The 21,866-nt window shown below is 44.4% G+C and overlaps 1 protein-coding gene across 1 annotated transcript in view; it reads left to right on the top strand.

The window, feature by feature from the left end:
• Positions 1-6,699: 6,699 nt before the first annotated feature.
• Prkg2 (protein kinase cGMP-dependent 2) overlaps positions 6,700-21,866 on the top strand; it is a 110,234-nt gene continuing 95,067 nt past the window's right edge. Inside the window, exons 1-2 of the mRNA XM_031336905.1 lie at positions 6,700-6,937; positions 19,090-19,563. Of these exons, the coding sequence (XP_031192765.1) occupies positions 19,103-19,563 (461 nt within the window). The 5' untranslated portion in view covers positions 6,700-6,937; positions 19,090-19,102. The remainder of the gene's footprint in view (positions 6,938-19,089; positions 19,564-21,866) is intronic.

Here is a 21,866-nt window from a genome sequence, read left to right as displayed (position 1 = left end):
CACCAGGCATCCCTCCACCTGCAACCCACACCACTCTAACCTACAGCCTTTATCCCACCCATCCAAATTAGAAAGACATTCTCCTATTTGGGTAGTTATTATCTGTCTCTAGGAATTCTCTCCTCCACTATTTATTTTATTCCAACACATCACTCCCATCTGTCTCCTACATAGTTAAACATTCTTAGGTGCTTATTTTGTGTCTTTTTATTTGTATATGGTTTTGCAAAATGAGTATTGTATTTTATGCAGTCACTTTATGTTATATAAAGGCTATTGGGCTTTGTATACATACTCTTTTCACACACACACACACACACACACACACAGAGAGAGACAGAGAGAGAGAGAGAGAGAGACCTTCCTCATGCCTTCAATTCTCTACTCTATTTGCCTTTTCAATACCTGATCTGTTATTTCCAAGTGTTTTCTGGCATACAATCACTAGGGATGTACACAGTTATCTCCCAGGTAGATACCAACAACAATACCAACAATAATTAAAGGACTTATGATACTGGACAATTGAGGTTTTTTATGGACCTGTGTGAGAAGCCCCCTAGACTCTACAGCATATCCAGAACTAGAAGTGGCAGAAGGCTCTGCAGATTTTAATTTGAGTAAATTCTGGGTCTTTAAAATAGTTTCAGCAGTTCAAGTCCCTCTCATCACTAAGACTTTAGGGTTATGAGAGAGGGACCCATATCTACCTTGCTTCACTAGCCCTCTATTGTCTAAAAATAAAGAGAATGGGAGAAGTAGACACCCTCCAGGATGACCGAGGTTGGGCTAAGTCCCCAAAGTGCACAATTTAACATACAGCATGTTACCTGTTCCGGAACCGAATACAGACAGAAAGCCAGGAAGGGTTCGAGGACCTAGATCTCCTTTTAAGATCAGAAATACATGAAGAGAAAGTAATTGAGCAAATGGGCACAAGGGATGAAAGGCTGTAGCTATAAAGTATTCTCTTGGCTTGTGTTCCCTAGAAAATAAAACCTGTAGAGCCCACACTTATTGCCAAGACTTTATTCAAGGGATCACCTTAGGGCTGCAGGAGGGAGGGAGAATGTGGATGTGAGCAGGTAGAAGAACAGACACAGGGTGGTACATTTCCAATCTGACCTCAGTTTTCCTAGCAACACGACTGCTTTGCTGAGTCATGGAAGAGATGCCAGAGGTGCAGAACCACTGAGTCTTAGGACAGCTCTTGGGTGGGCAGACAGGCCAACAATTTATCTGTTGTCTTCATCCTGGCTCCTTCCTCTCAGTGGTCAAGGTCAACTCCACAAGGCATGGACTCCACTGTACTTCTGGGCTGTGTTTTGGTCCCATCCAGGCAGCAGCAACGGCAGTCAGAACTCCTGTGGGTTTAGTTGGGTTATCCCATGGGGCCGGACCCAGTGTGGGAGGATTACAGAAGCTGTGTTGGTGCCGTCCTCGGTTCCAGGAAGGTTGAATTAAACAGCAGTATTAGCCTCAGTGTTACAACCATGAGTAGTGTGAACAACCATGGCTGAGAAGCAGAGCCAGAGGCTCAGATCCTGGAGCTAGATGTAGGCTGCTATGGGGTGCATGTGTGCTGTCAGAGCCAGTCTTTCAGGAACAACCTCAAGTGTGGCTGCAGAAGGGGATGGCTGAGGCCAAGTGAGATATATGTTAGGTATAAGATTAGTTATGAGAGAGGTGAAGAGTTTAGAGATCAACGTGTTGTAGAGGTGGTCTTTTGAAACAGTGCAGACCAGTGGGATGTCAAACACTGTGAGCCTGATGCACTGGCATGTTAGCTACGTTTTGGTTGCTGTGACTAAAATATCTCATAGAAATCAAGGCAGCATTGATTTTGGCTCAGCTTGGGTGGAGCTGTTTGAATGCTCCATGAATGATCCGGCGAAGATCATTGAGATAGGGAGACATGCTGCGGGAGTTTCTTCATTTCCTGGAGAGCAGGATGCAGGAAGGATCTAGGAACAGGTATGCCCCCAAAGACCTACCTTCAGTGACCTATTTCTTTTCACAACAGGTCTTACCTTCAGAATTTTCCAAAACCTTTCCAAGTAGCACCAATGGCTCAGGGCCAATCATTCAATACCAGAGTTGTTTTGAGGGATATGTCATATCCAAGCAACTGTATTATTTGATGAGCACCCACAGTGAAGGAAAAATGGTCTTTAATAAAGATAAGTGCAAACAAAACCAGATGATTAACTTAATTTATATTTTTTTGTACTTTATAGGAAAATTTAGTATCTCTTGATTTCTTATTAGGCAAAGCGCTAAGTTTTAAATTAAGTAATTATCATTTCAAGCCATTGTCTTCATTTCATGAAGAAAATCAGGAACATTCCCCAAATTCCATACACTCTCAGAAGCATAAGTGCAATTATGCTGGGTGATCACTTATGATTGTATCAGCTTCCTAATCAGACCTGCTGCACTCATTAAGTGAGATGAAATACAGATGAAGTAAATGCTGGTTGTGGCCTCAGGTGTTTACAGTCTACCAGAGAGGCACAAGCACAAACTGGCATCAATAAAACAAAGCTGAGAATGATACATGTCATGAAAGGTGCTGAGCTGAAATGTGGTGCTGGGGGCTTCTGATGGAGGATCAGACATCTCCAAGCAGTGACTGATGATAGAAAGGGAACAGGGCTAAGAACAGAGCCCTGGGATTTCAGACAGGACTGAAGTTGAGGTACTCAAATGAGGGAGTGAGTACTGACCAATTTAGCCAGGGGACACAGGAGATCTTAAAAAGGAAAACAGACCAAATATACCCAAAATTAATGCCCATGAGGCTCACCCTCCCTCTTACCAGAATCTGAGGGGAGAATTAAGCAAATGAGAGGCCACTGGCCCCTTTGTAAGTTCAAGGTGGCCAGGAGCAATGACCCCAGAGCTGGGCTTGGAAGATTGTATGAAATGGTAATACTTCATTCCCATGGAGGAAGCAGAGATACTATGTTTAGGTTGTCTTGGGTATCTTGGTGAATATTTTTTAAAGGAAAGATGGGAAGAAATTTGTTAAAATTATAATGAAGAGAGTTGAACTAGGTTATATATAGAATTGTAAGAATCGATTCCACAAAGTCTCCACTTTCAAGTCCAATAGGAGAGGTGGGCAAACCCACAAGTCTATGATACCTGGAGCATTGTACAGCTGTGGTATTAAAGAGGGTCACTGAGCCACAGCCAGTGCCTTCAAGGAGGAATTGAATGGTAATGCGAATAACCCAGAAGTTCTCTTGCCAAGTGATGCTGAAACCAGAATACCAAAAGCAATAAAGGCACCTGATATATTTCCTATAGTAGAGTTTGGCAAAGCCGAAAGAAAGAAGACGCAGTGGCTGAAGGCTCTACCCTTACCAGTGGGAATAGCTGCTCAGGAAGTCAAGTTGCACACCTGTTTGGAAACAAGTGAAGAAGCATGAAAGGAAGCAATCACAGGAGATGGAAAGAAACTTGGCAAACAGGACTGAGCTACCAAGATGCTAGGTTTGTTTCTCTCATGCCCCAGATCCACTGATCTAGAAGATGCACTGATCTGGGGTGCTGGGGGCTCCTTTGATGCTGGCAACACAGAGCTCATCAGATTGCTTTTAAGGAGAAGAAGGCGTGTAACAAATTTATGTGTGATAGATCTCCAGAGGCTCCTCCATGGAAATTTATTTCCAGAAGATAGAACCCCAGTTGGAAGAGATTGCACAAGAAGTTAGTAGTCTAGGTGCTTGGGAGTCTGGAAGTGGTCTACCCCTAGAAGCTGCTCCCAGCTCAGCCTCCTCAGTTCTCTGTAGGGAGAAAAAAATAGGACTTTTGTAAGGCATGGCGGCTGCTCTGTGTGTATAATGAAGAGAAGATAGGCCTTCTGTTTCCCCCATCACTATAGGCTACTCCTGAGCTTTGGCATGGTGAGAACACTCTTTCTCTCATGACAAGGTTTAAAAGAGGCCAGGGGCACCAAGTGTAGCAGAGACACATCCAAGAGGAGAAGGTTTATGTATTAGCACCTAGGTTTTGTGTCCAAAGACTAAAGACTTATCTCAGAAGGAGCTCAGGGGTGGGTTGTATTCCTCTGTCAAAGGCAGAGAAAAGGCAATGGGTGACCTGCTCCACCTCCCCCAAACCCCCCAGTGAGGTGGGAGAACTCTCAAGCTTGTTAGCTTTGTGACTTCAGTGATAAGAGTGAGTGAACTCTTTGAGCATTCTTCTGGAGGTCTGCCTGCATAGCTCCTTAAATGGGGTAAAGGAAAAATTGCTTGCAAGCCTATGAGGTTAGGAGACACAAAAAAATGTTTGAATGACATTATTTTAACTCAGTGACAGCATGTCTGAGCCCGCCTAGCAGACCTGATATTGTCTATTGGATATCATCACCTTCTTCAGTAATCTAATTTGAGACTGCAGCCCTGAAGATGTTGGGGGCAAGTCTGTAGAGCCCAAGTCAAAGGATTGAAGTTCCACTCTACCATCCCTTCTTCCAGAGATGGGCACACCACCCAGTTTTGAGAAATCGAAGGTGAAAAGAAGTCTCATTGGAAGCTTCTGAGACTGTACTGTTCTTGAAAAAAGACACCCCGTTGCCTTCTGACAGGGCTAGAAATTGCATAACAAAAGACTGTCCTGTCCAGAAGCTATGGGCGTGGTGAGGAGATTCTGGGAATGAAGCTAGCTGCTAAAGAGAACAGACAGACCAGCAGAAACAGTCCACAACCCTCCCTGAATTTCCTCAGTTGGTGAATTGACCAACTCAAGCCTCTCAACCTTGGGACTTCTTGCTGTATGAAACAATAAATGTCCTTATCGGTTCAGACATTTTATGAAGGTTATTTATTAATGGCAGACTCCCATGACGGCCTCATCTTTTTATTCTCTTCTTTCACCATATTTATCACATGTATAGTTACACATTTAATGTCTGTTTCTCCCACTGGATTACAGACTCTAAGTTGACAGGAGGAGTTCATTTTGATTACCTTTGAATTTCCAGGAATAAGGACTGGGGTGAGTTGGGGGAGTGTTGCTTAAAGCACTCTGAGAAAATATGCCTGTGAGCCTTGCCTTCTTAAGTAATAGTCCTCCTTCCTCCTCCACCACCTCCTCCTCTGCCTCCTCCTCTTCCTTGTCCTCTTTCTCTTGCTTTTTGCCCCACCCCCACACCTTCCTCCTAATCCGATTGTTTTGTTTTGTTCTTTCTTATTTCTCTTCTGTCAGTAAAGTAGACCTGCATGAACTTCTATCTGGTCACGTTCCTCTTCAATTCGAGTTTTATGCCACTGCCTGTCCCTATCAGGAGTTTTCAAGCTTTTTCCTCAATGGAAAAAGTACTGGTCCATGGTTGACTTAGTGGACTGCGGGATTCATGAAACACACTTACTATGCTTTTTGTATTCTTAAAAAAAAAAAAAAAAAGGTAGCTTTGACTCAGTGTGTCAAGTCTGACTTAAAATCCTTTCTTACCATGACTTCTAGATATTTTCCTATGGCTTCTCCTTTTCTTTGGCATTCTTCATCCCACTGTCTCTGGTTGGCCAACGTGAAATGTACAGATTTGAGAAAAAGTACATGGACTTAATTTTATCCAGTTAGAAGAAAAACAAACAAGCACTCTTCACCCTCTGAGACTTAATGGCCCCATTCAACAAGTGCACACAGGCCTCATTCTAGGTGGGTTTATATATGGACTAGTGCATGCTGGAGTTCCAGGAGACCCCACAGCCTCCGGATGGTTGATACCCCTAGGGAGTCGGGGTCTAACGTTCTCTGGATACAAATTGAAGAATAGACCCTCACTGTACCTCTCACTCTGCAGAGAATCTGCCCTTGTCCTTGTGAATCTGCCACAGACATTCCTCTGGGAGGAGGAAGAAACAGGAACTCACTTCAGATCTCACAACACCAGAGCACAGCAAACTACGGTGGGTGAGTATATCTATTTATATTTAGAAAACCATAACGCCCGCCTCAGAATACTGTTTCTAAAAGGCCCCAGGAGAGTATTCAGTTACCTGCTTGAATAACCAAGAGAGCTTCATGCTCACAGATTCAGGAGGTATAATCTCTGTCCCTTGAAACTTGGCTCAGCCACTGTCCCCAGCAAGCATCACGTACAGTGGACTGACTAGGTGCGAGTTAAAGTTCCAGAGTCTTGGAAGAGCTCAAGGCCAAGCAGCCCTTGGGTCACGTGTCATGTAGAAGGGCACCGCTGTGACACCAGAGAGCATGGCCAGGGTGTGTGCACCGGTTTGTGCTCTGGAAGGGAAGGCGGAATAGAGAGAGGCCCAACAAAGGAGAGCAAGAGCCCGCAATGAAGCAGGCTGGAGGCACAGGGGTGGAGAGGGAAGGCGATGATGAATACCCCCCTCAACTTTCCTCTCCCTCGGCCCACACACTTGAAATAGAAATAATAACACAACCAACCACCCGCTTGCATCCACGATGTTATCGCCCTACTTAAGTTGCCTCACTCCGGAGGTTCGGGGTATAAAGTGCAGATTGTCGCTGTCGCCGCAGGCCGGCTCCGGAGTACAGGTTCGCGCCGGCGCGGGTGACCCCACCTTCAAGGAAGCGGGCTCCCGGCTCTCCCACGCCACCCCAGGCTGACCCCCGCCCTCCTCCGTCCCTCCTCTCCGCCGAGCTCCCTCCTCCCTCCGGCGCGCCTCCTTCTCGCGGCGGCCCCCGCAGAGCAGCGAAGGCGGCAGCACCCACGTCGCCGCAGCTCCCGCCCGCAGCGCGCCCGCCGCGTCCCCGGCTCCCACGCAGCGCGAGCGGCGGCTCCAGAGAAGCCCGGACACCGCACCGAGCGCACGGTGCGCCGGGGCAGAGCTGAGCTGAGCCCGGCCGGGGCCGCAGAGGGGCGGCGTGGGGGAGGACGCCGAGACGCTGCGGCCGCCTGGAGGAGACGAGCTGCGCACCTGGAAAGTTACCCGGCGGCCTGGTGAGGCTGGGGGGCTCGGGCACCCGGGGGGGCGGCTCGCGACCAGGGACGGGAGTGGGGACACTAGGGTGCCGCTGGGCGTGCGTTGTGCGGTGTGCACTTCTCCCACACCCAGCCGGTCTCTCAGGCTGCTTGCGTGCGGACATGTGGACGCGTTTCGTTCTCTCTCTGTGGCTCGGGTGGCTCCATGCAGCAGTTGGGTTTAGAGCGAGCGCAGTGTGGCTGTAGCGTCCTTTGGGCTCTGCTGGGACTTGGGACTCAAGGGTGCTGTCACGGTGTGCCATCCTGGCTTGATTCTCCAAGGTCTGAATGGATGATTGTTCACACAAGACTACTGCCAGGACTTTTACAAGTGCTTCTAAACTTGTTTGGTTGTCTTCTTATCACGCAGCACCTCGAGGCGCTTGCATATCCTCCTGTAGAAGCGAAGAGAGCAAACAAATGCTAAGAAAAGAGCCACTTTGGAAATGAGAGAAAAAAGAAATGGGTTCAAGTATAAGTAGGAGAGCTGAGCACACAGGCAGAGTGGCAGAGTAGGGAAGCCAGAGCTGAGAACAGAACCAGCCCAGGGGACCATGAGAAAGGGTGAGCCTCACTTTTAGCATGCTTGTTTCCAAAGTTCTATAGAAAAGGGGCTTTTTTTTGTCTTAAAGAGAGTGCAGCATCCACCTGCTCCCTGCCACACCCCCATACGCACAAGCGCCTTAGAAACCATTTTTCATCTTTGCAAGTTTCTATTTAGCTCACAGAGAAGGCGATCATCCCACAGAATAGACAACAGCTGCTGCTCACTTTCCTGTTGCATTTGCACACCGGGCTAGGGAGGTGATGGGGTGAAGAATTCCCTTTGGAGAATTAGACTGGCCTCTCCATCGCAACCTGCCTGAACTAAGAATAAACGAGTTGCAAAGATGGTACCTGTGAACCTAGCTTTTAACTGTCCTTGCCTTCAGGCCTGTCTTCATAGGATGCAAGTGAGAACTCTCTTCACAGGGAAGGAAAGCAGGTGCTGCCCGGCTGTTGGCCAAGCCCTGTGGTCTTCTGTTGTCCGATTTCTCTGTGTTTTCCAATTATTCCCTCTTTTCCTAGGTTTTCATTTTCTCCAGCTTCTTCGGCTCGTTTTCTTGGGCTTATCAATACTCTTATTTCTACTATTGTAAAAATTCTCTGTATGCTCCTTTAATACCATCCTGAAGTCCCAACTCTGGCTTTAGCTCTTTCCGTGAGACTTTTAAATGAGGTCTGTTTTCAGGCTGCTGAAATGGCTAACCTCTGTGCTTTTTCTCTCTGATCTCCCTTCCTTTGATACATCTGGGATTTGAGCTGTGGCCTGCTCGACTCTTGAAATGTCTATTTCCAAGTTGTCTAACAGACTTCTGTCATTCCGACAATGTTTCCTTATCCTTTTCTGTTTTTATTTCCCCCATAAATTATATTTTCACAGGTATGGCATGTCCACACTCGGAAATGTAGGTATTTCTTTCTTATCTCCCTCCATGGTCTCATCTATTCATGTGAATTCAAGTCTTACCTCTGCAGAATTGGCCTCACTTATTTTTTTTTTATTAATTTATTTATTTACATCCCAAACACTGCTTCCCCTCCCAGTCCCTCCTTCACAGAATCTCTTCCTCCACCCTTCTCCTTCTCTCCTGAGAGGGTGGGCCCCCCTGGGTATTCCTCCACCCTGGCACATTAAGTCTTTCCCAGGTTAAGGAAATCCTCTCCCACTGAGCTGCCTGTCTGCTACATATGTGCAAGGGGCCTTGTTCTAGCCCATATGTGCTCTTTGATTGGTAGCTCAGTCTCTGGGAGCTCCCAGGAGTCCAGGTTAGTTGACCTGGTTGATATTCATGTGAGATTCCTTTCTCCTTCAGGGCCTTCAGTTCCCCCTGAACTCTCTCTTAAGTGTCCTTGACTTCCATTCGTCCAGTGTTTGGTTGTTGATATCTGCTCAGTCCACTGCTGGGGGAGCCTCTCAGAGGACAGTTTTGCTATGCTCTTGTCTTCCAGCTTAACAGAGTATCATTAATAATTTCAGGGATCGGTGCTTGCCCATGGGGATGGGTATTGAGTTGGGTCAGTTATAGGTTGACTTTTTCTTCCGTCTCTGCTCCATCCATCCCTGCATTTCTTTTAGACAGGGCAAATTTTGAGTCAAAAGTTTTGTGATGAGTTCATGTCCTTATCCCTTTACTGGGGGTCCAGCCTGGCTACAGGTGGTGGCCCCTTTAGGTTCCATGTCCCCACTGTCCTGTATCCCAGGTCTCTGAGACTTCGTAGAGATCTCCCACCCCAACTGCAGATTTTCATTCACTCTCCAGGCCCTCTGGGTTCTGTCCTGTCTCTCCCCACACCTGATCCTGCCTCCCCATTTCTCTTTCCCATCATCCTCCCCTTTCCCACCCAGTTCCCTCCCTCTCTATGCCTCCTATGACAATGTTCCTTCCCCTTCTAAGTGTGATTCAAGAATCCTTGCTTGGGCCTTCCTTCTTGTTTATTTTCTTTGGGTCTGTTGGGTGTATCATGGGTGTTCCATACTTTATGACTAATATCCATGTATCAGTGAGTACATACCATGTATGTCTTTTTGGGTCTGAGACACCTCACTGAGGATGATATTTTCTAGTTCATCCATCCATTTGCCTGCAAAATTCATTATGTCCTTGCTTTTAACAGCCGAATAGTATTACATTGTGTAAATGAAACACATTTTCTTTATCCATTCTTCAGTTGAGGGATATCTGGGTTGTTTTCATTTTCTTGCTATTATGAATAAAGCTGCTATGGACATAGTGGAGCACGTGTACTTGGGTATGGAGGAACGTCTTTTGGGTCTGTGCCAAGGAGTGATATAGCTTGGTCTTTAGGTAGAACTATTTCCAATTTTCTGAGAAACCACTAGATTGATTTTCAGAGTGGTCATATTAGTTTGCACTCCCACCAGCAATGGAGGAACGTTCCCCTTGTCCACATCCTCACCAGCATGTGCTGTCCCTTGTGATTTTGATCTTAGCCATCTGATTGATGTGAGTAGACTCAAGGCTGACTCCATTCTGATTGGTGTGAGGTGGACTCTCAGGCTGACTTCTTTTCATTGCATAGGCCTCTCCATCTTATTGGCCCATGACCAACTCAGCATATTTTGTCTCCACAAGGCTCCTTCTGTGTGACTCCTCCCTCCTTCTGTTGGTGTTATGGAGGATCACTCTAGATGGTGCTCCATGGAACATGTATCACTAAATGAATGAATGACACAGAATGGAGGTCATGCTTTCCCCCAATCCGTCTAAGATTAAGACATTGGGATTGACTTACCCCATTGTCTCGTGTGCAATTAGAGACTTCACCCTGAATTTGATTCTCAGCTGCTTCTATGTTTTAAAATTATCTTTTAAAATGTGAGAATTAATATAATCACAACATTTCTTCCCTTTTCTCCCTCCAAAAATTCTCATCTATCCCTCCTGCTCTCCTTCAAATTCATGGCCTTGTTTTTCACTGTTATTATAGGATAGACCATAAAATATAATATGATACATATGCTTTATATATGAATCCTGGTCAGTCCATATATAGTTATATGTATTCACTTGTTTGTATGCATATTTTCAGGCCTGACTCTTTGTCATGGGACAAAAAAAAAAAAAAAAGGGTGTACTTTTGTGGGGTGGCCTGGTCACAGGTTCTAGGCCAGGTAGTCTGGTCAGGAGCTGATTCTAATGCCTACTGTTCTCAGTTATGAGATTTACCAGGGTTTTGAACCTGCTTCACCCTCACCAGTTCTTCTGTCTGGTGGCATGGTTCCACTTGCCTCACGTGCTCTTCCTTGGGGCACGTCTCCTGCAGCCCTGTGTACGGGCTATCCCTCCTCACTTTAACAGGTAGCTTTCTTACCACAGCTCCTTTCTTTCCAATCTAAGATTCAGACTTCCAAGCTTGCTGTTGCTGGCGTGTCACTAATCCCAGGGGTCCGTCAACCACCGCGAGGGCTCGTAGTCTCTCCCTTTCCTTTGGTTTTTCCAGTCCCTGATTTATTAGTGCTTACTGCACTTCTGCGCTTGAAATGTGCACAGATCTCTTGTTCTGAGCATGTCCAAAATTAAACTGGTGCTCTGTCTCCCAAATCTGCTCCTCATTCCGGCTAATGGCACCCGCCTCTCATCTGGTCACCATGGTCCTCACAAGGTGAACATGAGGGACTTACTCTCTTTCTTCCCATCAAGTTCACTCAGCTATAATGTCCTGATTTGTGCATGCCAGCCCTCATGTCTTCCTTTATGGTTTATATGCTCGTGAAACATTCCCACCCCACCAAGGGAGCTGAATGGAGTACCCTGAACTCTTTAACATATAGGATACATAGTCTCCATAAATCTCATGCTGTGACTTCTGCTGGCGGGGTGTATTCTTCCACACAGAGCTGGTAGTGGCTGGAACAGTGATGTGTGACAAGCTCACAGGGTTGTGAATCGAGAGGAAAGCATTCTCAATAGCAAGACATTGTGCCTTAGATAAAACAGCAGTCAATTCCAAGCTGAGTCCCATGTCCACTGTCACAGGGCAACGGGAACGAAGCTTGTAATTGTAGCACCGATAGGGGACTTGGCTGTTTCTCACAGGGTCAACTCTGTATGGGTTGCTTCAGGGAAAAGAAATGGGGCTTTAGATATTCCCTGATGGCGACTTATTTCCCAAAAGAGCGATGGAGAGTCAAGCAAATGGCAGTATCATAGAGCTATGTATCCATTTTCATATAACCTTAGAATTTTATCGAAGGAAGCCACCTCAATCCCCTCCTCCAATTTCAAGCTGCACTCCCAATATGATAAAAATAATCCATTCTGCCTTTCATGATTTATTGAAGGGGAGGAAATTGCAGTTACCTGTAGCCATCACTTCTGTGAAATCTTCTGTAGTAATGTTTTCCTCCTCTGGTTACCATGGAGATGGTCTGTATTTTCCCTAGTTCAAGAAGTCTGCTCCAGGAGACTAGGTTAGAGACTCAGGGCCGGCTCTAATCTCGTAAGCACTTCTCACTCGGATGGGTGCAGCCGCCTTTGTTTTACTCCCCCTGAGCTTTCTTCGTTTGGTTTCATGGTTATTCCAGAGGCGTTGTCTTCTAAAGGACAGATATGACTATACAGCTTGAAAAAGAACTTGGCTTGCATTAAAACCCAGATACCATAATAAGGCATGAGCATTTTCAGTTCCTTACTCCAGCAGATTCCTCCCTTTTAGCTTGTTACTCATTACTTTCCTTCCGCCCATCATCCATTTAGCCCATTTTTTTTCAGTGAGTTAGGCTTTAGGTTTTCTTGCATTTATTTCAAAGTAAGTGTTCTAACTAATAGGCGCTCGACTCGGAGACAGTTTTAGGTTTAGAGAAAAATACAGGAAAGCCTATACACCCCCTCGGTTTCCTTTGTTTCTAACAACATTAAAAACAGATTTTTAAAAAATTGTTTCAAATTTATTTTTATTTATGCGCATGTACTTATGTGCCATATATGTGTGGTGCCCAGAGAGGCCAGAAGAGGGCACCAGAGCCCCTGGAGCTGGAGTTGTAGCCAGTGGTGAGCTGTCTGTGTGGGTGCTGGGAGTGGAAGTCTGGTCCTCTGGATGTGCGGCAAGGGTGTTATCCTCTGAGCCGTCTTTGTAGCAGTGTGATACATGTCAGTGTTTGTTACAACTGGTGAACTGATATGGACATATTCCTAACTAAAGCCTATCATTATAGTTGGGTCTGTTCTCTGTATTGAATATGCCATGGGTTATTGAAGTGCATGATAACATATATCTGTCATTGCAATATCATATAGAATAGTTTCAATGTCACAAGCACCATGGTGTTTAACTTATTTGTTTCTTTCTCCCTTGCTCTCTACAGCTCTTGATAGACACTCATCTTTTCATGTCTACACCTTTTTTTATTTCCCATAACGCTGTGCAGTTGGACTCATACTGTATGTTGACTCATACAGTATGTTGACTCTTCCAGTTGACTTCTTCGTTTAGTGATATGTATCTGAAGTTCCTCTATGCCTTCTTATTTTTGTTTTTGTTTTTGTTTTTTTTTTAATGCTACTCCTTATTCTTGAATAATATTCTGGTAAATTGATGGACTGGAGTTTCTTTGTTAACCAACAGAAGGACATGGTTGCTTCAAAGTTGCAGCATTCATGAATAAAGCTGATGGTTTTAAGAAAGCCATGTGACTCCTATTGGATAATCATGGCGAGGCATGATTACCTGAGTGACAAATGCCTGCTCTGTCTTCCCAAGTGACTGTGTCATCTTATGTGGCCTCTGGTCACAGCAGCCTTCCTGTCAGTCCATACCCTGCCAGCTTCGATGTGTTCTGTGCTATGGACTGTGACCGCTGTGTCTCAGTATCTCTAATTAGTTTGAAGATACCTGCTCAAAGATGACCTTCTCCCCTCCCGCTTTTCTTTGCTCTCTATGAATCTCAGGTGAGACATCTGCTCTGGTCTTTCCCCATATTTCAGGCTTGTTTAAATTGTTGCGTGTTGAGAATACCTCCTTTATTTGCTCGACTACCTCACTCTCTTCTTTGGCACAGTTTTCATTATAACAAAGTATAAACATAACAATTTCTCCTTCCTAAATTATTCGTAGTTTATTTATTTTATTTTAAAAGTTACCACTGAACCCAGGGTCATCTGGACTCATCTATGCTGTCTTCTAGGTTTGGGGGTTTTAGGTTTAGACCCGTGATCTACATTCAGGTTAAATTTTGTAAAAATTGGTAAAGTCTGTGCTTAGGTGATTTCATTCTTTGCTTGCATGTGGTTCTTAAATGTGCCCGTTCTCCATGGGCTTCCCTTTGCACTTTCTTCAGGGGTCAGATGTGTATGATTTGAAGTCACTTCTGGACTGCATGACTATTGTCTCCCCAGGGCTCTTTCAGCCACTCTCCTTCTCTACCCTCTCAATGTTTGTTGCTTTGTTGTGAGCACAGTATGGGCTAGAGTCAGGGCTCTGAGTGCTCTCCTTTAACAGCTTGCTTATTTGGTGTAGTGTTTAATCAATATTTTTTGTTTTGATTGAGATAAGCCATTCCCTTGAGTAAATAATGCTAACAGTAATAATACTGTTTAGTGTTCATTAAGCCATGATGACATACACCAAGAACAGTGGTAAATTCTTATCATTATCTATGTCGTATGACTGTCTAAGAATTCTACATGATATGCAAATTGTTTTATCTATTTGTCTATCTGTCTGTCTAAATGTCAATCTGTCTCTTCTGTTCTTATCATTAAAGCCTAGGGGGTGTTCTGAGGACTCAGAAAAACTAGACAAAGGTATTTAGACAGGGCCTCTGGCTCTGCAGCCTGAGCCATCTTGCATGCTCATATATATGCTTGTAAACACTCACTCTGTGTGCGTGTGTGAAAAAGAGAGAGAGAGAGAGTCTGTGTGTCTCTCTGTGTATGTACCTGTTTATGTGTATGTGTGTGTGTGTGTGTGTGAGTTTGTATATGTGTGTCTTTGTGTGTGTATCTGTTTATGTGTATGTGAGTGTGTTTGTATATGTGTGTATCTGTGTATGCACATGTGTAAATCTCCTATGTGTGTCTGTGTATGTGTGTGCTTCTCTCTGTGTATCAGGATGTGGAATGTATATATGTGTGTGTATCTCTGAGTCTCTGTGTGTATCTGCGTATGTGTGTGTATTTGTTTGTGTCTGTGTGTATGTATTCCTCTGCATAGCTGTGTCTCAGTGTGTGTATCTGTGTGTGTGCTTGTGTGTGTGCATGTGAGTGTCTCTTTCTGTGTGCTTGTGTATATTTCTGTTCATGTGGATGCATTTCTATCAGACTCTAGAAGAGTAGATGGAGCAACAAATATTAACTAGATCAGAGCCAGACTTGTGCTTTTAAACTACTAGAGAGCGAAAGGAGGGCAGACAACAGGGCCACATTTTGCCACACTGTCTGCCAGGTGTGACTCCGCCCACAAGTCCTTCCTAGAGTCTTTGCTCTGTAAATAGCTTCTTCTGCAGAGGGAGCATTAGGAGAAGGAAGAAAAGGCACGACGGTTTTAGCCTCTCCTCTTGCTAAATGCTGTGGCTTCCTCTGCTCTCTCTCTGCTCTGTGACTGTGAAGGGCATCCCCTCTCTAGTGAGTTCAGTGGTTGTGCCTTCAGAGATAACTCAGTGAACCTTTTGGATTGACCAGTTTCTCTTCAGTAAGTGAGGATAAGTAGACTCTGCACTAAGGAGCTGACAAACCCGAGGAGACCTATAAATTATCAATAGAATGTTGGTTGCCGTTCAGACTGTTTTCTCATCTCCAGTCTTTTGCTAGGGCTTCTTTCCTGGTTTTGTTGTTCCATGATGTGTTCTTTTCTCAGTGGGACAGTGTCCAGGAAGAGTAAGGTCTCACTCCTACAAGGGAATATTTGCATTGTTTAGGACCTCTTGTCTGGAAGGTGTCCAGTTCCTTAGATATCTGCCTCCTGCAGAAATTCAATTCTGTGTTTTCCTTCTATAGAGACTATTAAGCCCATCTCTGGCCCCATCCTGCTGGAAGAGCCCTTGATGGACCTCGTGACTCCTAAGTGCTTTCCATCACACAAGGGTGCTTTGCAGTCTTCATCATGACCCTTATGAGATGGAGATTAATATACCCACTTTATAGATACAAAAGTGAAGTTTGTGATGCCATGGAACTTACAGGAAGTTGAGAGAGGGCAGGTTGCTTCCTCCCCTTGTGTATCTTGACTCTGTTGCTCAAGTAAAACTAGGCTTTTAATCTCTAATGTCATTTCTTATTACATCATCCACTGTCCTATAATGTAAAAATGATTTTAATAACCTGTAGCTGCTATACGGATGGAGCAACGTTGTGTAGCTCAATTCTCCTGGTGGCCAGCAATCCGTGTTTGAGAAATCGCTTATCCTAGTGACAGCTAAGAAGCACACAGTGTGAATCTAATTAGATTTCACGTGGCCAGAGGCTTGGTACCTTGCTTTAGGGGGTAGCAAAACTTAAACAGGTGAAGTGAGAGCTCACGCCAGTCTTGAAAGACCCAGTAACTTGTGTAAGTCAGTGAGTTGAAAGGTGAGTTGGCTGCTCCTATCTCTTCCTGCTTTAGGAATTCTAAACACTCCACATGGTTTGTTCAGCTTCCAAGGTGACCTTAGGGAAACAGAGGAGAGGGTATTTGGGAAGTTTAATGCTCTACCCTTAACTGTGCCTTAGGTTTGTGAAGTGATTAGACTGCTACAGATTTTGCTCTGTCCATATACAGCAATGATTCTAGACTCTTTCATATTTCAGAGGCTATAACTTTTTATTGTTAAATCCAAGTGCTAATATCATGAGAGGCTATGGATGTACTCCACAGAGTATATGGTACTCAAGGCTCAATAAACAGTTGTTTTGTGAGTACAGAATGAGTCATTAGCTCAATATTAAATTTAAATCTGTTTATGCTTGCCGTGTTCTCTGTTTCCTCCTTACCTCTCTTTGGCTGAAAATGCTTGTTCACAAACCAAAAATTCTGTCTAGACAATAGCTTAGGGCTGCATGATCAAGACTTGTTCACACGTTCATTTCAGAGACTTTTGGGAGCCCCTTTCGCAATATCACTCAAGTTAATTCTCAAGTCTCAAACTGACGTCTGATGAATTGCTTATTCTGGATACAAGCCTGTCCAGGTTCACTTCTTTAGATTCTTCCCTCCTTCATCTTTCTATGTGATGCTAATGGGTAAGAATAACAAGCACTGCCCGGTGAACAGAAGCTTAAAGGTTATGCCTGCCCCATGTCCTCTGCTGTGGAAGCAGCTCTGCATACACTTATGTTTATTAATGGCTGCGCCCAGCGAGAATCCAATGCTAAAAGATGAATCATTTCCTATTTCTGCCTTGATCTAGTGCAGCTTCCATTGGTTGGTAGCATCTGTTTAAAATTTGGAGACTATTAACTTTTTGCATCTAGTCAGCCTCTGTAGAGGCCACAATTAACCTGATAGAACTCATGAAATCAAGTCAAGATCTTTGTTTCTCCCTGAGCTAGAAATCCGAATGGGGGAGCTGGAAAACACATGTTTATAAACTTCAGTTTTGATCTTCTGTTTCTGGTTTCATAAAATCAGAATGAATCCAGTTGTTTTCCACAGGTGATGTACAGTTCTCTGGACTAAGCCATCCAATACTGCAGTGCTTGGTGTACAAGGAGTGGCTAGTCAGGGCAGCATCTGCTGTGCTTCAGCTGTGCAAATTCTACAGTTACGGGATTTTGCTCACACAGGTTTATGACCTGCCGATTTACTTTTCAAAACGATTTTATTTTTTAATCTTTAATTATGTGTAGGCACCTGTGAGTGCAGTGCATATGGAGGCCTGAGGGGTCACTGGATCTCTGGAAGCTGGAGTTACAGGTGCTTGTCCGCAGCTGGAACTCTTAACTGCTAACCTATATCTCCAGCCCTGATTTACTTTTTAAAATTTTACTATTATTTATGTGAAATTGGCTTCATAAACCTTAACATGCTACTTGGTTTCTGTTGAAGTAATAATATCAATGAAAGAAATGTTTCGGTGCCAACCTTTTGAATTTATAGTAAATGTTAAAAAATACAAGCTTTGGACTTTAAAAAAAATAATCATGACAAATCAACAAAAATTATCTCTTATAATAGCTGACCTTCTTTTAGTACCCTGATTAGTGATAACTTTGGGGTTTCCAAGAGGCTCTGTGTATGTGTGTATGTGTTGTGTGTGTGTGTTGTGTTGTGTGTGTGTTGTGTTGTGTGTTGTGTTGTGTGTGTGTGTTGTGTGTTGTGTTGTGTGTGTTGTGTTGTGTGTGTGTGTATGCATGTGCATGTACATGTCACTGTTTAGAATACACTTGGAACACTTGGCTACGGCTCACAGGGGTACGACTCACAGGGGTTGCCTCTCAGCAGCCATCCACCTTGTATTATTGAGTCAGAGTCCCTCACTGAAATCCAGAATTGGCAAATTAGGCTAGGCTGCCAGGCTACCCAACCCAAGGAATCTTACTGTCTCCACCATCCCTCACTGGGATTAGAAGCCTGACTGTGTGTAGTACTCGGGTCTCCATGCCTGCATGTACAGCACTTTCTGAACTATCTCCCCAGCCCTCCTGTGAGGAGATGTCCCCATCTTTTTTGCAAGTGTATGTGGTGTTCATACATGTGTATGCATGTTCATGTGTCTGTGCCTAAGCAAGACAGAAGTTGTTGTTAGGTGTAAATTTATTTCTACTTTTTGAAGTGTGGTCTCTCACCCAAACCAGGAGCTCACCAATTTGGATAATCTCCTTAATCAACTTGTTCCAGTTGTCTCCTATCTTTGTATCTTAGGCACTGGGAATACAGGCAGGCTGCCTTGTCTACCCAGAATTCATGTGGGTACTCACTTATTTCCTCACACTTGCTCAGTAAGTGCTTTACCCACTGAGCTATCTTTTGAGCCCTGGAGATATTCTTAATAAAAGAATTGAGCATCATACCACAGGCCATCGCTTTTTGCACAACTTGGCTTTGGGACCCAATGTGAAGGATGCAGAAGAAACTTCATACCAATGGTTTCTTCTCAGGGATCGTGGTTTTTAACATCAGCATTGGCAGAAAGACAACACTGACTAGTGTACCAGGCAAGAACAAACTGCTAATAGACAACACGGGCTCTATTACCCCGTGAGGAATGCAGATGTGCAAATTCTAAATCAAAGGGAGATTTTTTTTCCTGTAGCCCAGTGGATCTGGTGGGAATTGTGACATTTTTCAAGCCTCTGTGGACCTTTGCATGTCTAATCTCTGCCATGCGTGACATCCAAATCGTAGCTCTGTTAGGATGTTTTTGACAACTATCCAGAGAGCAGCAGGTGACTAGAGCCAGTTGTAGAAAATGCTCAGGTGCAACGCCTGTTCTGCTGAAAGACCAGGGAAGAATGAACCCAAATGCTAACCGCTCTCTATAGAGGCATAAAGGAACTCTGTCATTAGTTTCCTCTGTAAGAACGGAGGGTTTTATTGCTCATCAAAGGATGATGACTGCAGTGTGTCTCTGTATGAAGCAGACTGGAAAGGGGTGGGGGGGGTTAGAAAGTGGATCTCCACTAGCTCATTCCCAGTTCTGTGCCCTCCCTTAGGTTCCTGAGCAACATGGGAAATGGTTCGGTGAAACCCAAGCATGCTAAGCACCCAGATGGCCAGTCAGGGAACTTCAGCAATGAAGCCCTGCGGAGCAAGGTGGCAGAGCTGGAGCAGGAGGTCAGGAGGAAGGATGCGAAACTCCAGGAGCAGGAGTACCACTTCAAAGAGCTTCGGGAGCAGCTGGCCAAGCAGACCGTGGCCATTGCGGAGCTCACTGAAGAGCTGCAGAACAAGTGCATCCAGCTGAACAAGCTGCAGGATGTTATTCACATGCAGGGAGGAAGCCCACTGCAGGCCTCTCCCGACAAAGTGCCTCTGGATGTTCACCGCAAGACCTCAGGCTTGGTCTCTCTCCACAGCAGGAGGGGCGCGAAGGCTGGAGTATCTGCAGAGCCTACAACCCGAACCTATGACCTCAACAAACCCCCTGAGTTTTCTTTTGAGAAAGCGAGAGTCAGGAAGGACTCCAGGTAAGAAGTTTCTGTGCCCTGTTGATTCAAGTGGCCTTCGCTGTAGGAAAGACCAGCGAGGTGTCTATGAACGGCCAGGGGCATGACACTTTCAGTTGTGGGTATGGAGAGCTTTGTGGAGAATGTATCTCTTATGATGCAGCTTTTTCTTCAGCTCTGGAATTGCACCTGGAGGCTGAGGTACAGAGATTCTGAGCCGGGTGCAACTGAGGGGCTGAATTGTTCTTTTTGACGGAATTGATGTCAGAGGACGGAAGATCACTGAGGAAGTGCGCATGTCCCTTCCTAAGGAAATAGGCTTAATAATACGCAGAGCCAAAGCGCAGTGGGGTCGAATGTGCCCAGCAAAGCGGGCTTCCTAGCCACTGGTCTGTGAGAGTCCTGAGAAGGACCATGATGGACGCTAAGGAGAGACTCACGTCATCCATTCACTGCACAGTTCCTGTTGAGTGCTGATCCTGCCAGCCACCATGCTGGCTGCTTAAGATAACCAGACAGATCTCTCTGTCTTGTGGGGAGAGATGGCACACACAGGAAGACAGAGGAGAACTGTATAATTATTAATTGGGATAAATGACACAGTGAACAGAAAGCACTGTCAGAGGAGTTGGGGATCGTTGAGAGAAGTGGGGTTGTCATGGAGGCCCGGCTGATGGATGATGTGACCTTTAGCTGAGACACAAGGACAGAACTGGCGAAAATTAGGCGAAAAGAGCAAAGGGAATAAATTAAAAGTTAGAATTGATTTCTAAAACCAGACTGCCTTCCCTTTCAATATCTTAAATCAACATGTAGTAAGCGTGCATATTTATGGGATCAGTGTGATATTTAAACACAGGCATACGGTGTGTATTGACAAAATTGGGAATTTAGGGTTTGTGTGTTTTTATCATGTATTTATGCTTGGGATGAAATTTTGAAACTTTTAAAGGAAATGTAGAATTTCTCCACTACTTTCTTCTTAAGTGTATGCCAGTGTGTATTTAGGAGTATGGTTCTGACTAAAGTTTGATTTTCTGATTAGGAGAGAAAGGTAAGTTATGGTCCCCTTTCTCAGTGTCCTTTCAATAAGCTCTTGTTAATTGACATGAGCTCCTCGCCTTGACGCCATCTTGGCAGAGTCTCTCACTCTGTGCAAGATCTGTGAAATTAAATCAAATTTTAATTTACTCACAAGCGCAAGTAACATAAATCAAGACAAAACATCCAACTTAAACAAATGGCTGATTAATCTTGACAACAAAATTATGAAGGGAGGTTTAATTCTTCAATCTGTTGACAACAGTTGGAACAGAGAATAATCAATAAATACCTGAAAGGAAAATAGTCATACTGGATTATTAATCATAAAATTCTGTGGCTGAATGAATCTTGTTAATATTAGTCACTACAATGATTTTGTGGATAGAGTCCAAAGTTATATTATTAGTTGGTTTAGAAAGGTCTTATCTATTTATCCCTTTCAAAATAATAGTGGCATGGATTTATAAATTATAGTTATTATAAACATATGCATATTTTCAGAATTTGCATATGATCTGCTATTCTTTATAATAGACTATGTATTTTGATATATGAATGTATACTTATTAATCATATCTCATGTCATTATACTTACACAGACATTATGTGGGTATAAGTAATAGATTATTTACTGCCATACCCAAATCTTCTCAAATTGAATCTGGTTTTATAGATGGGGCAATATCGGAGAAAACTTAGAACTAATCTATTTTTTACTTTCTATATAAGCCACCATGTTCCTCCTGTTGAAACCAAGGATTTGTTTATTTGCTTTGTCCAAAGACCAAAGACCTGCACTCATCGTGAGTCGAAGCACTAGTATCCTAGAGCTGAGTGACACGAGGCAGGCGTGTTCCTGAGTGACAGGAGACAGACATGTTCCTGAGTGACATGAGGCAGACATGTTCCTGAGTGACACGAGGCAGACATGTTCCTGAGTGACACGAGGCAGACGTGTTCCTGAGTGACACAAGGCAGACGTGTTCCTGAGTGACAGGAGACAGACGTGTTCCTGAGTAACATGAGGCAGACATGTTCCTTTGAATTGCTGGTTAGCTGGGTTATTACATGGTAGAGAAAGTTACTGTTTATGCACTTAGTCCCCTATGGTATTTCTTCTGTGTATCATAAACGGGTCGTAGGAAAGGCAAGGAAGTGTGCCTCTGAGTAAGGATTGTCAGTGACTCCTCTCACCCCAGTGGCAAACCAGGTGTGCACAGTCTATGTGGAGGTCAAAAGAAAGAGCAGGACTAATTGATTTTTTTTTTTTTTTTGCAGTA

The sequence above is a fragment of the Mastomys coucha genome, unplaced genomic scaffold (genome assembly GCF_008632895.1).
Source record: "Mastomys coucha isolate ucsf_1 unplaced genomic scaffold, UCSF_Mcou_1 pScaffold22, whole genome shotgun sequence".
In the NCBI taxonomy this organism is placed as follows: domain Eukaryota; kingdom Metazoa; phylum Chordata; class Mammalia; order Rodentia; family Muridae; genus Mastomys; species Mastomys coucha.
The sequence above is the reverse complement of the archived record's forward strand: the minus strand, read 5'-3'. Positions and strand labels throughout refer to the sequence as shown.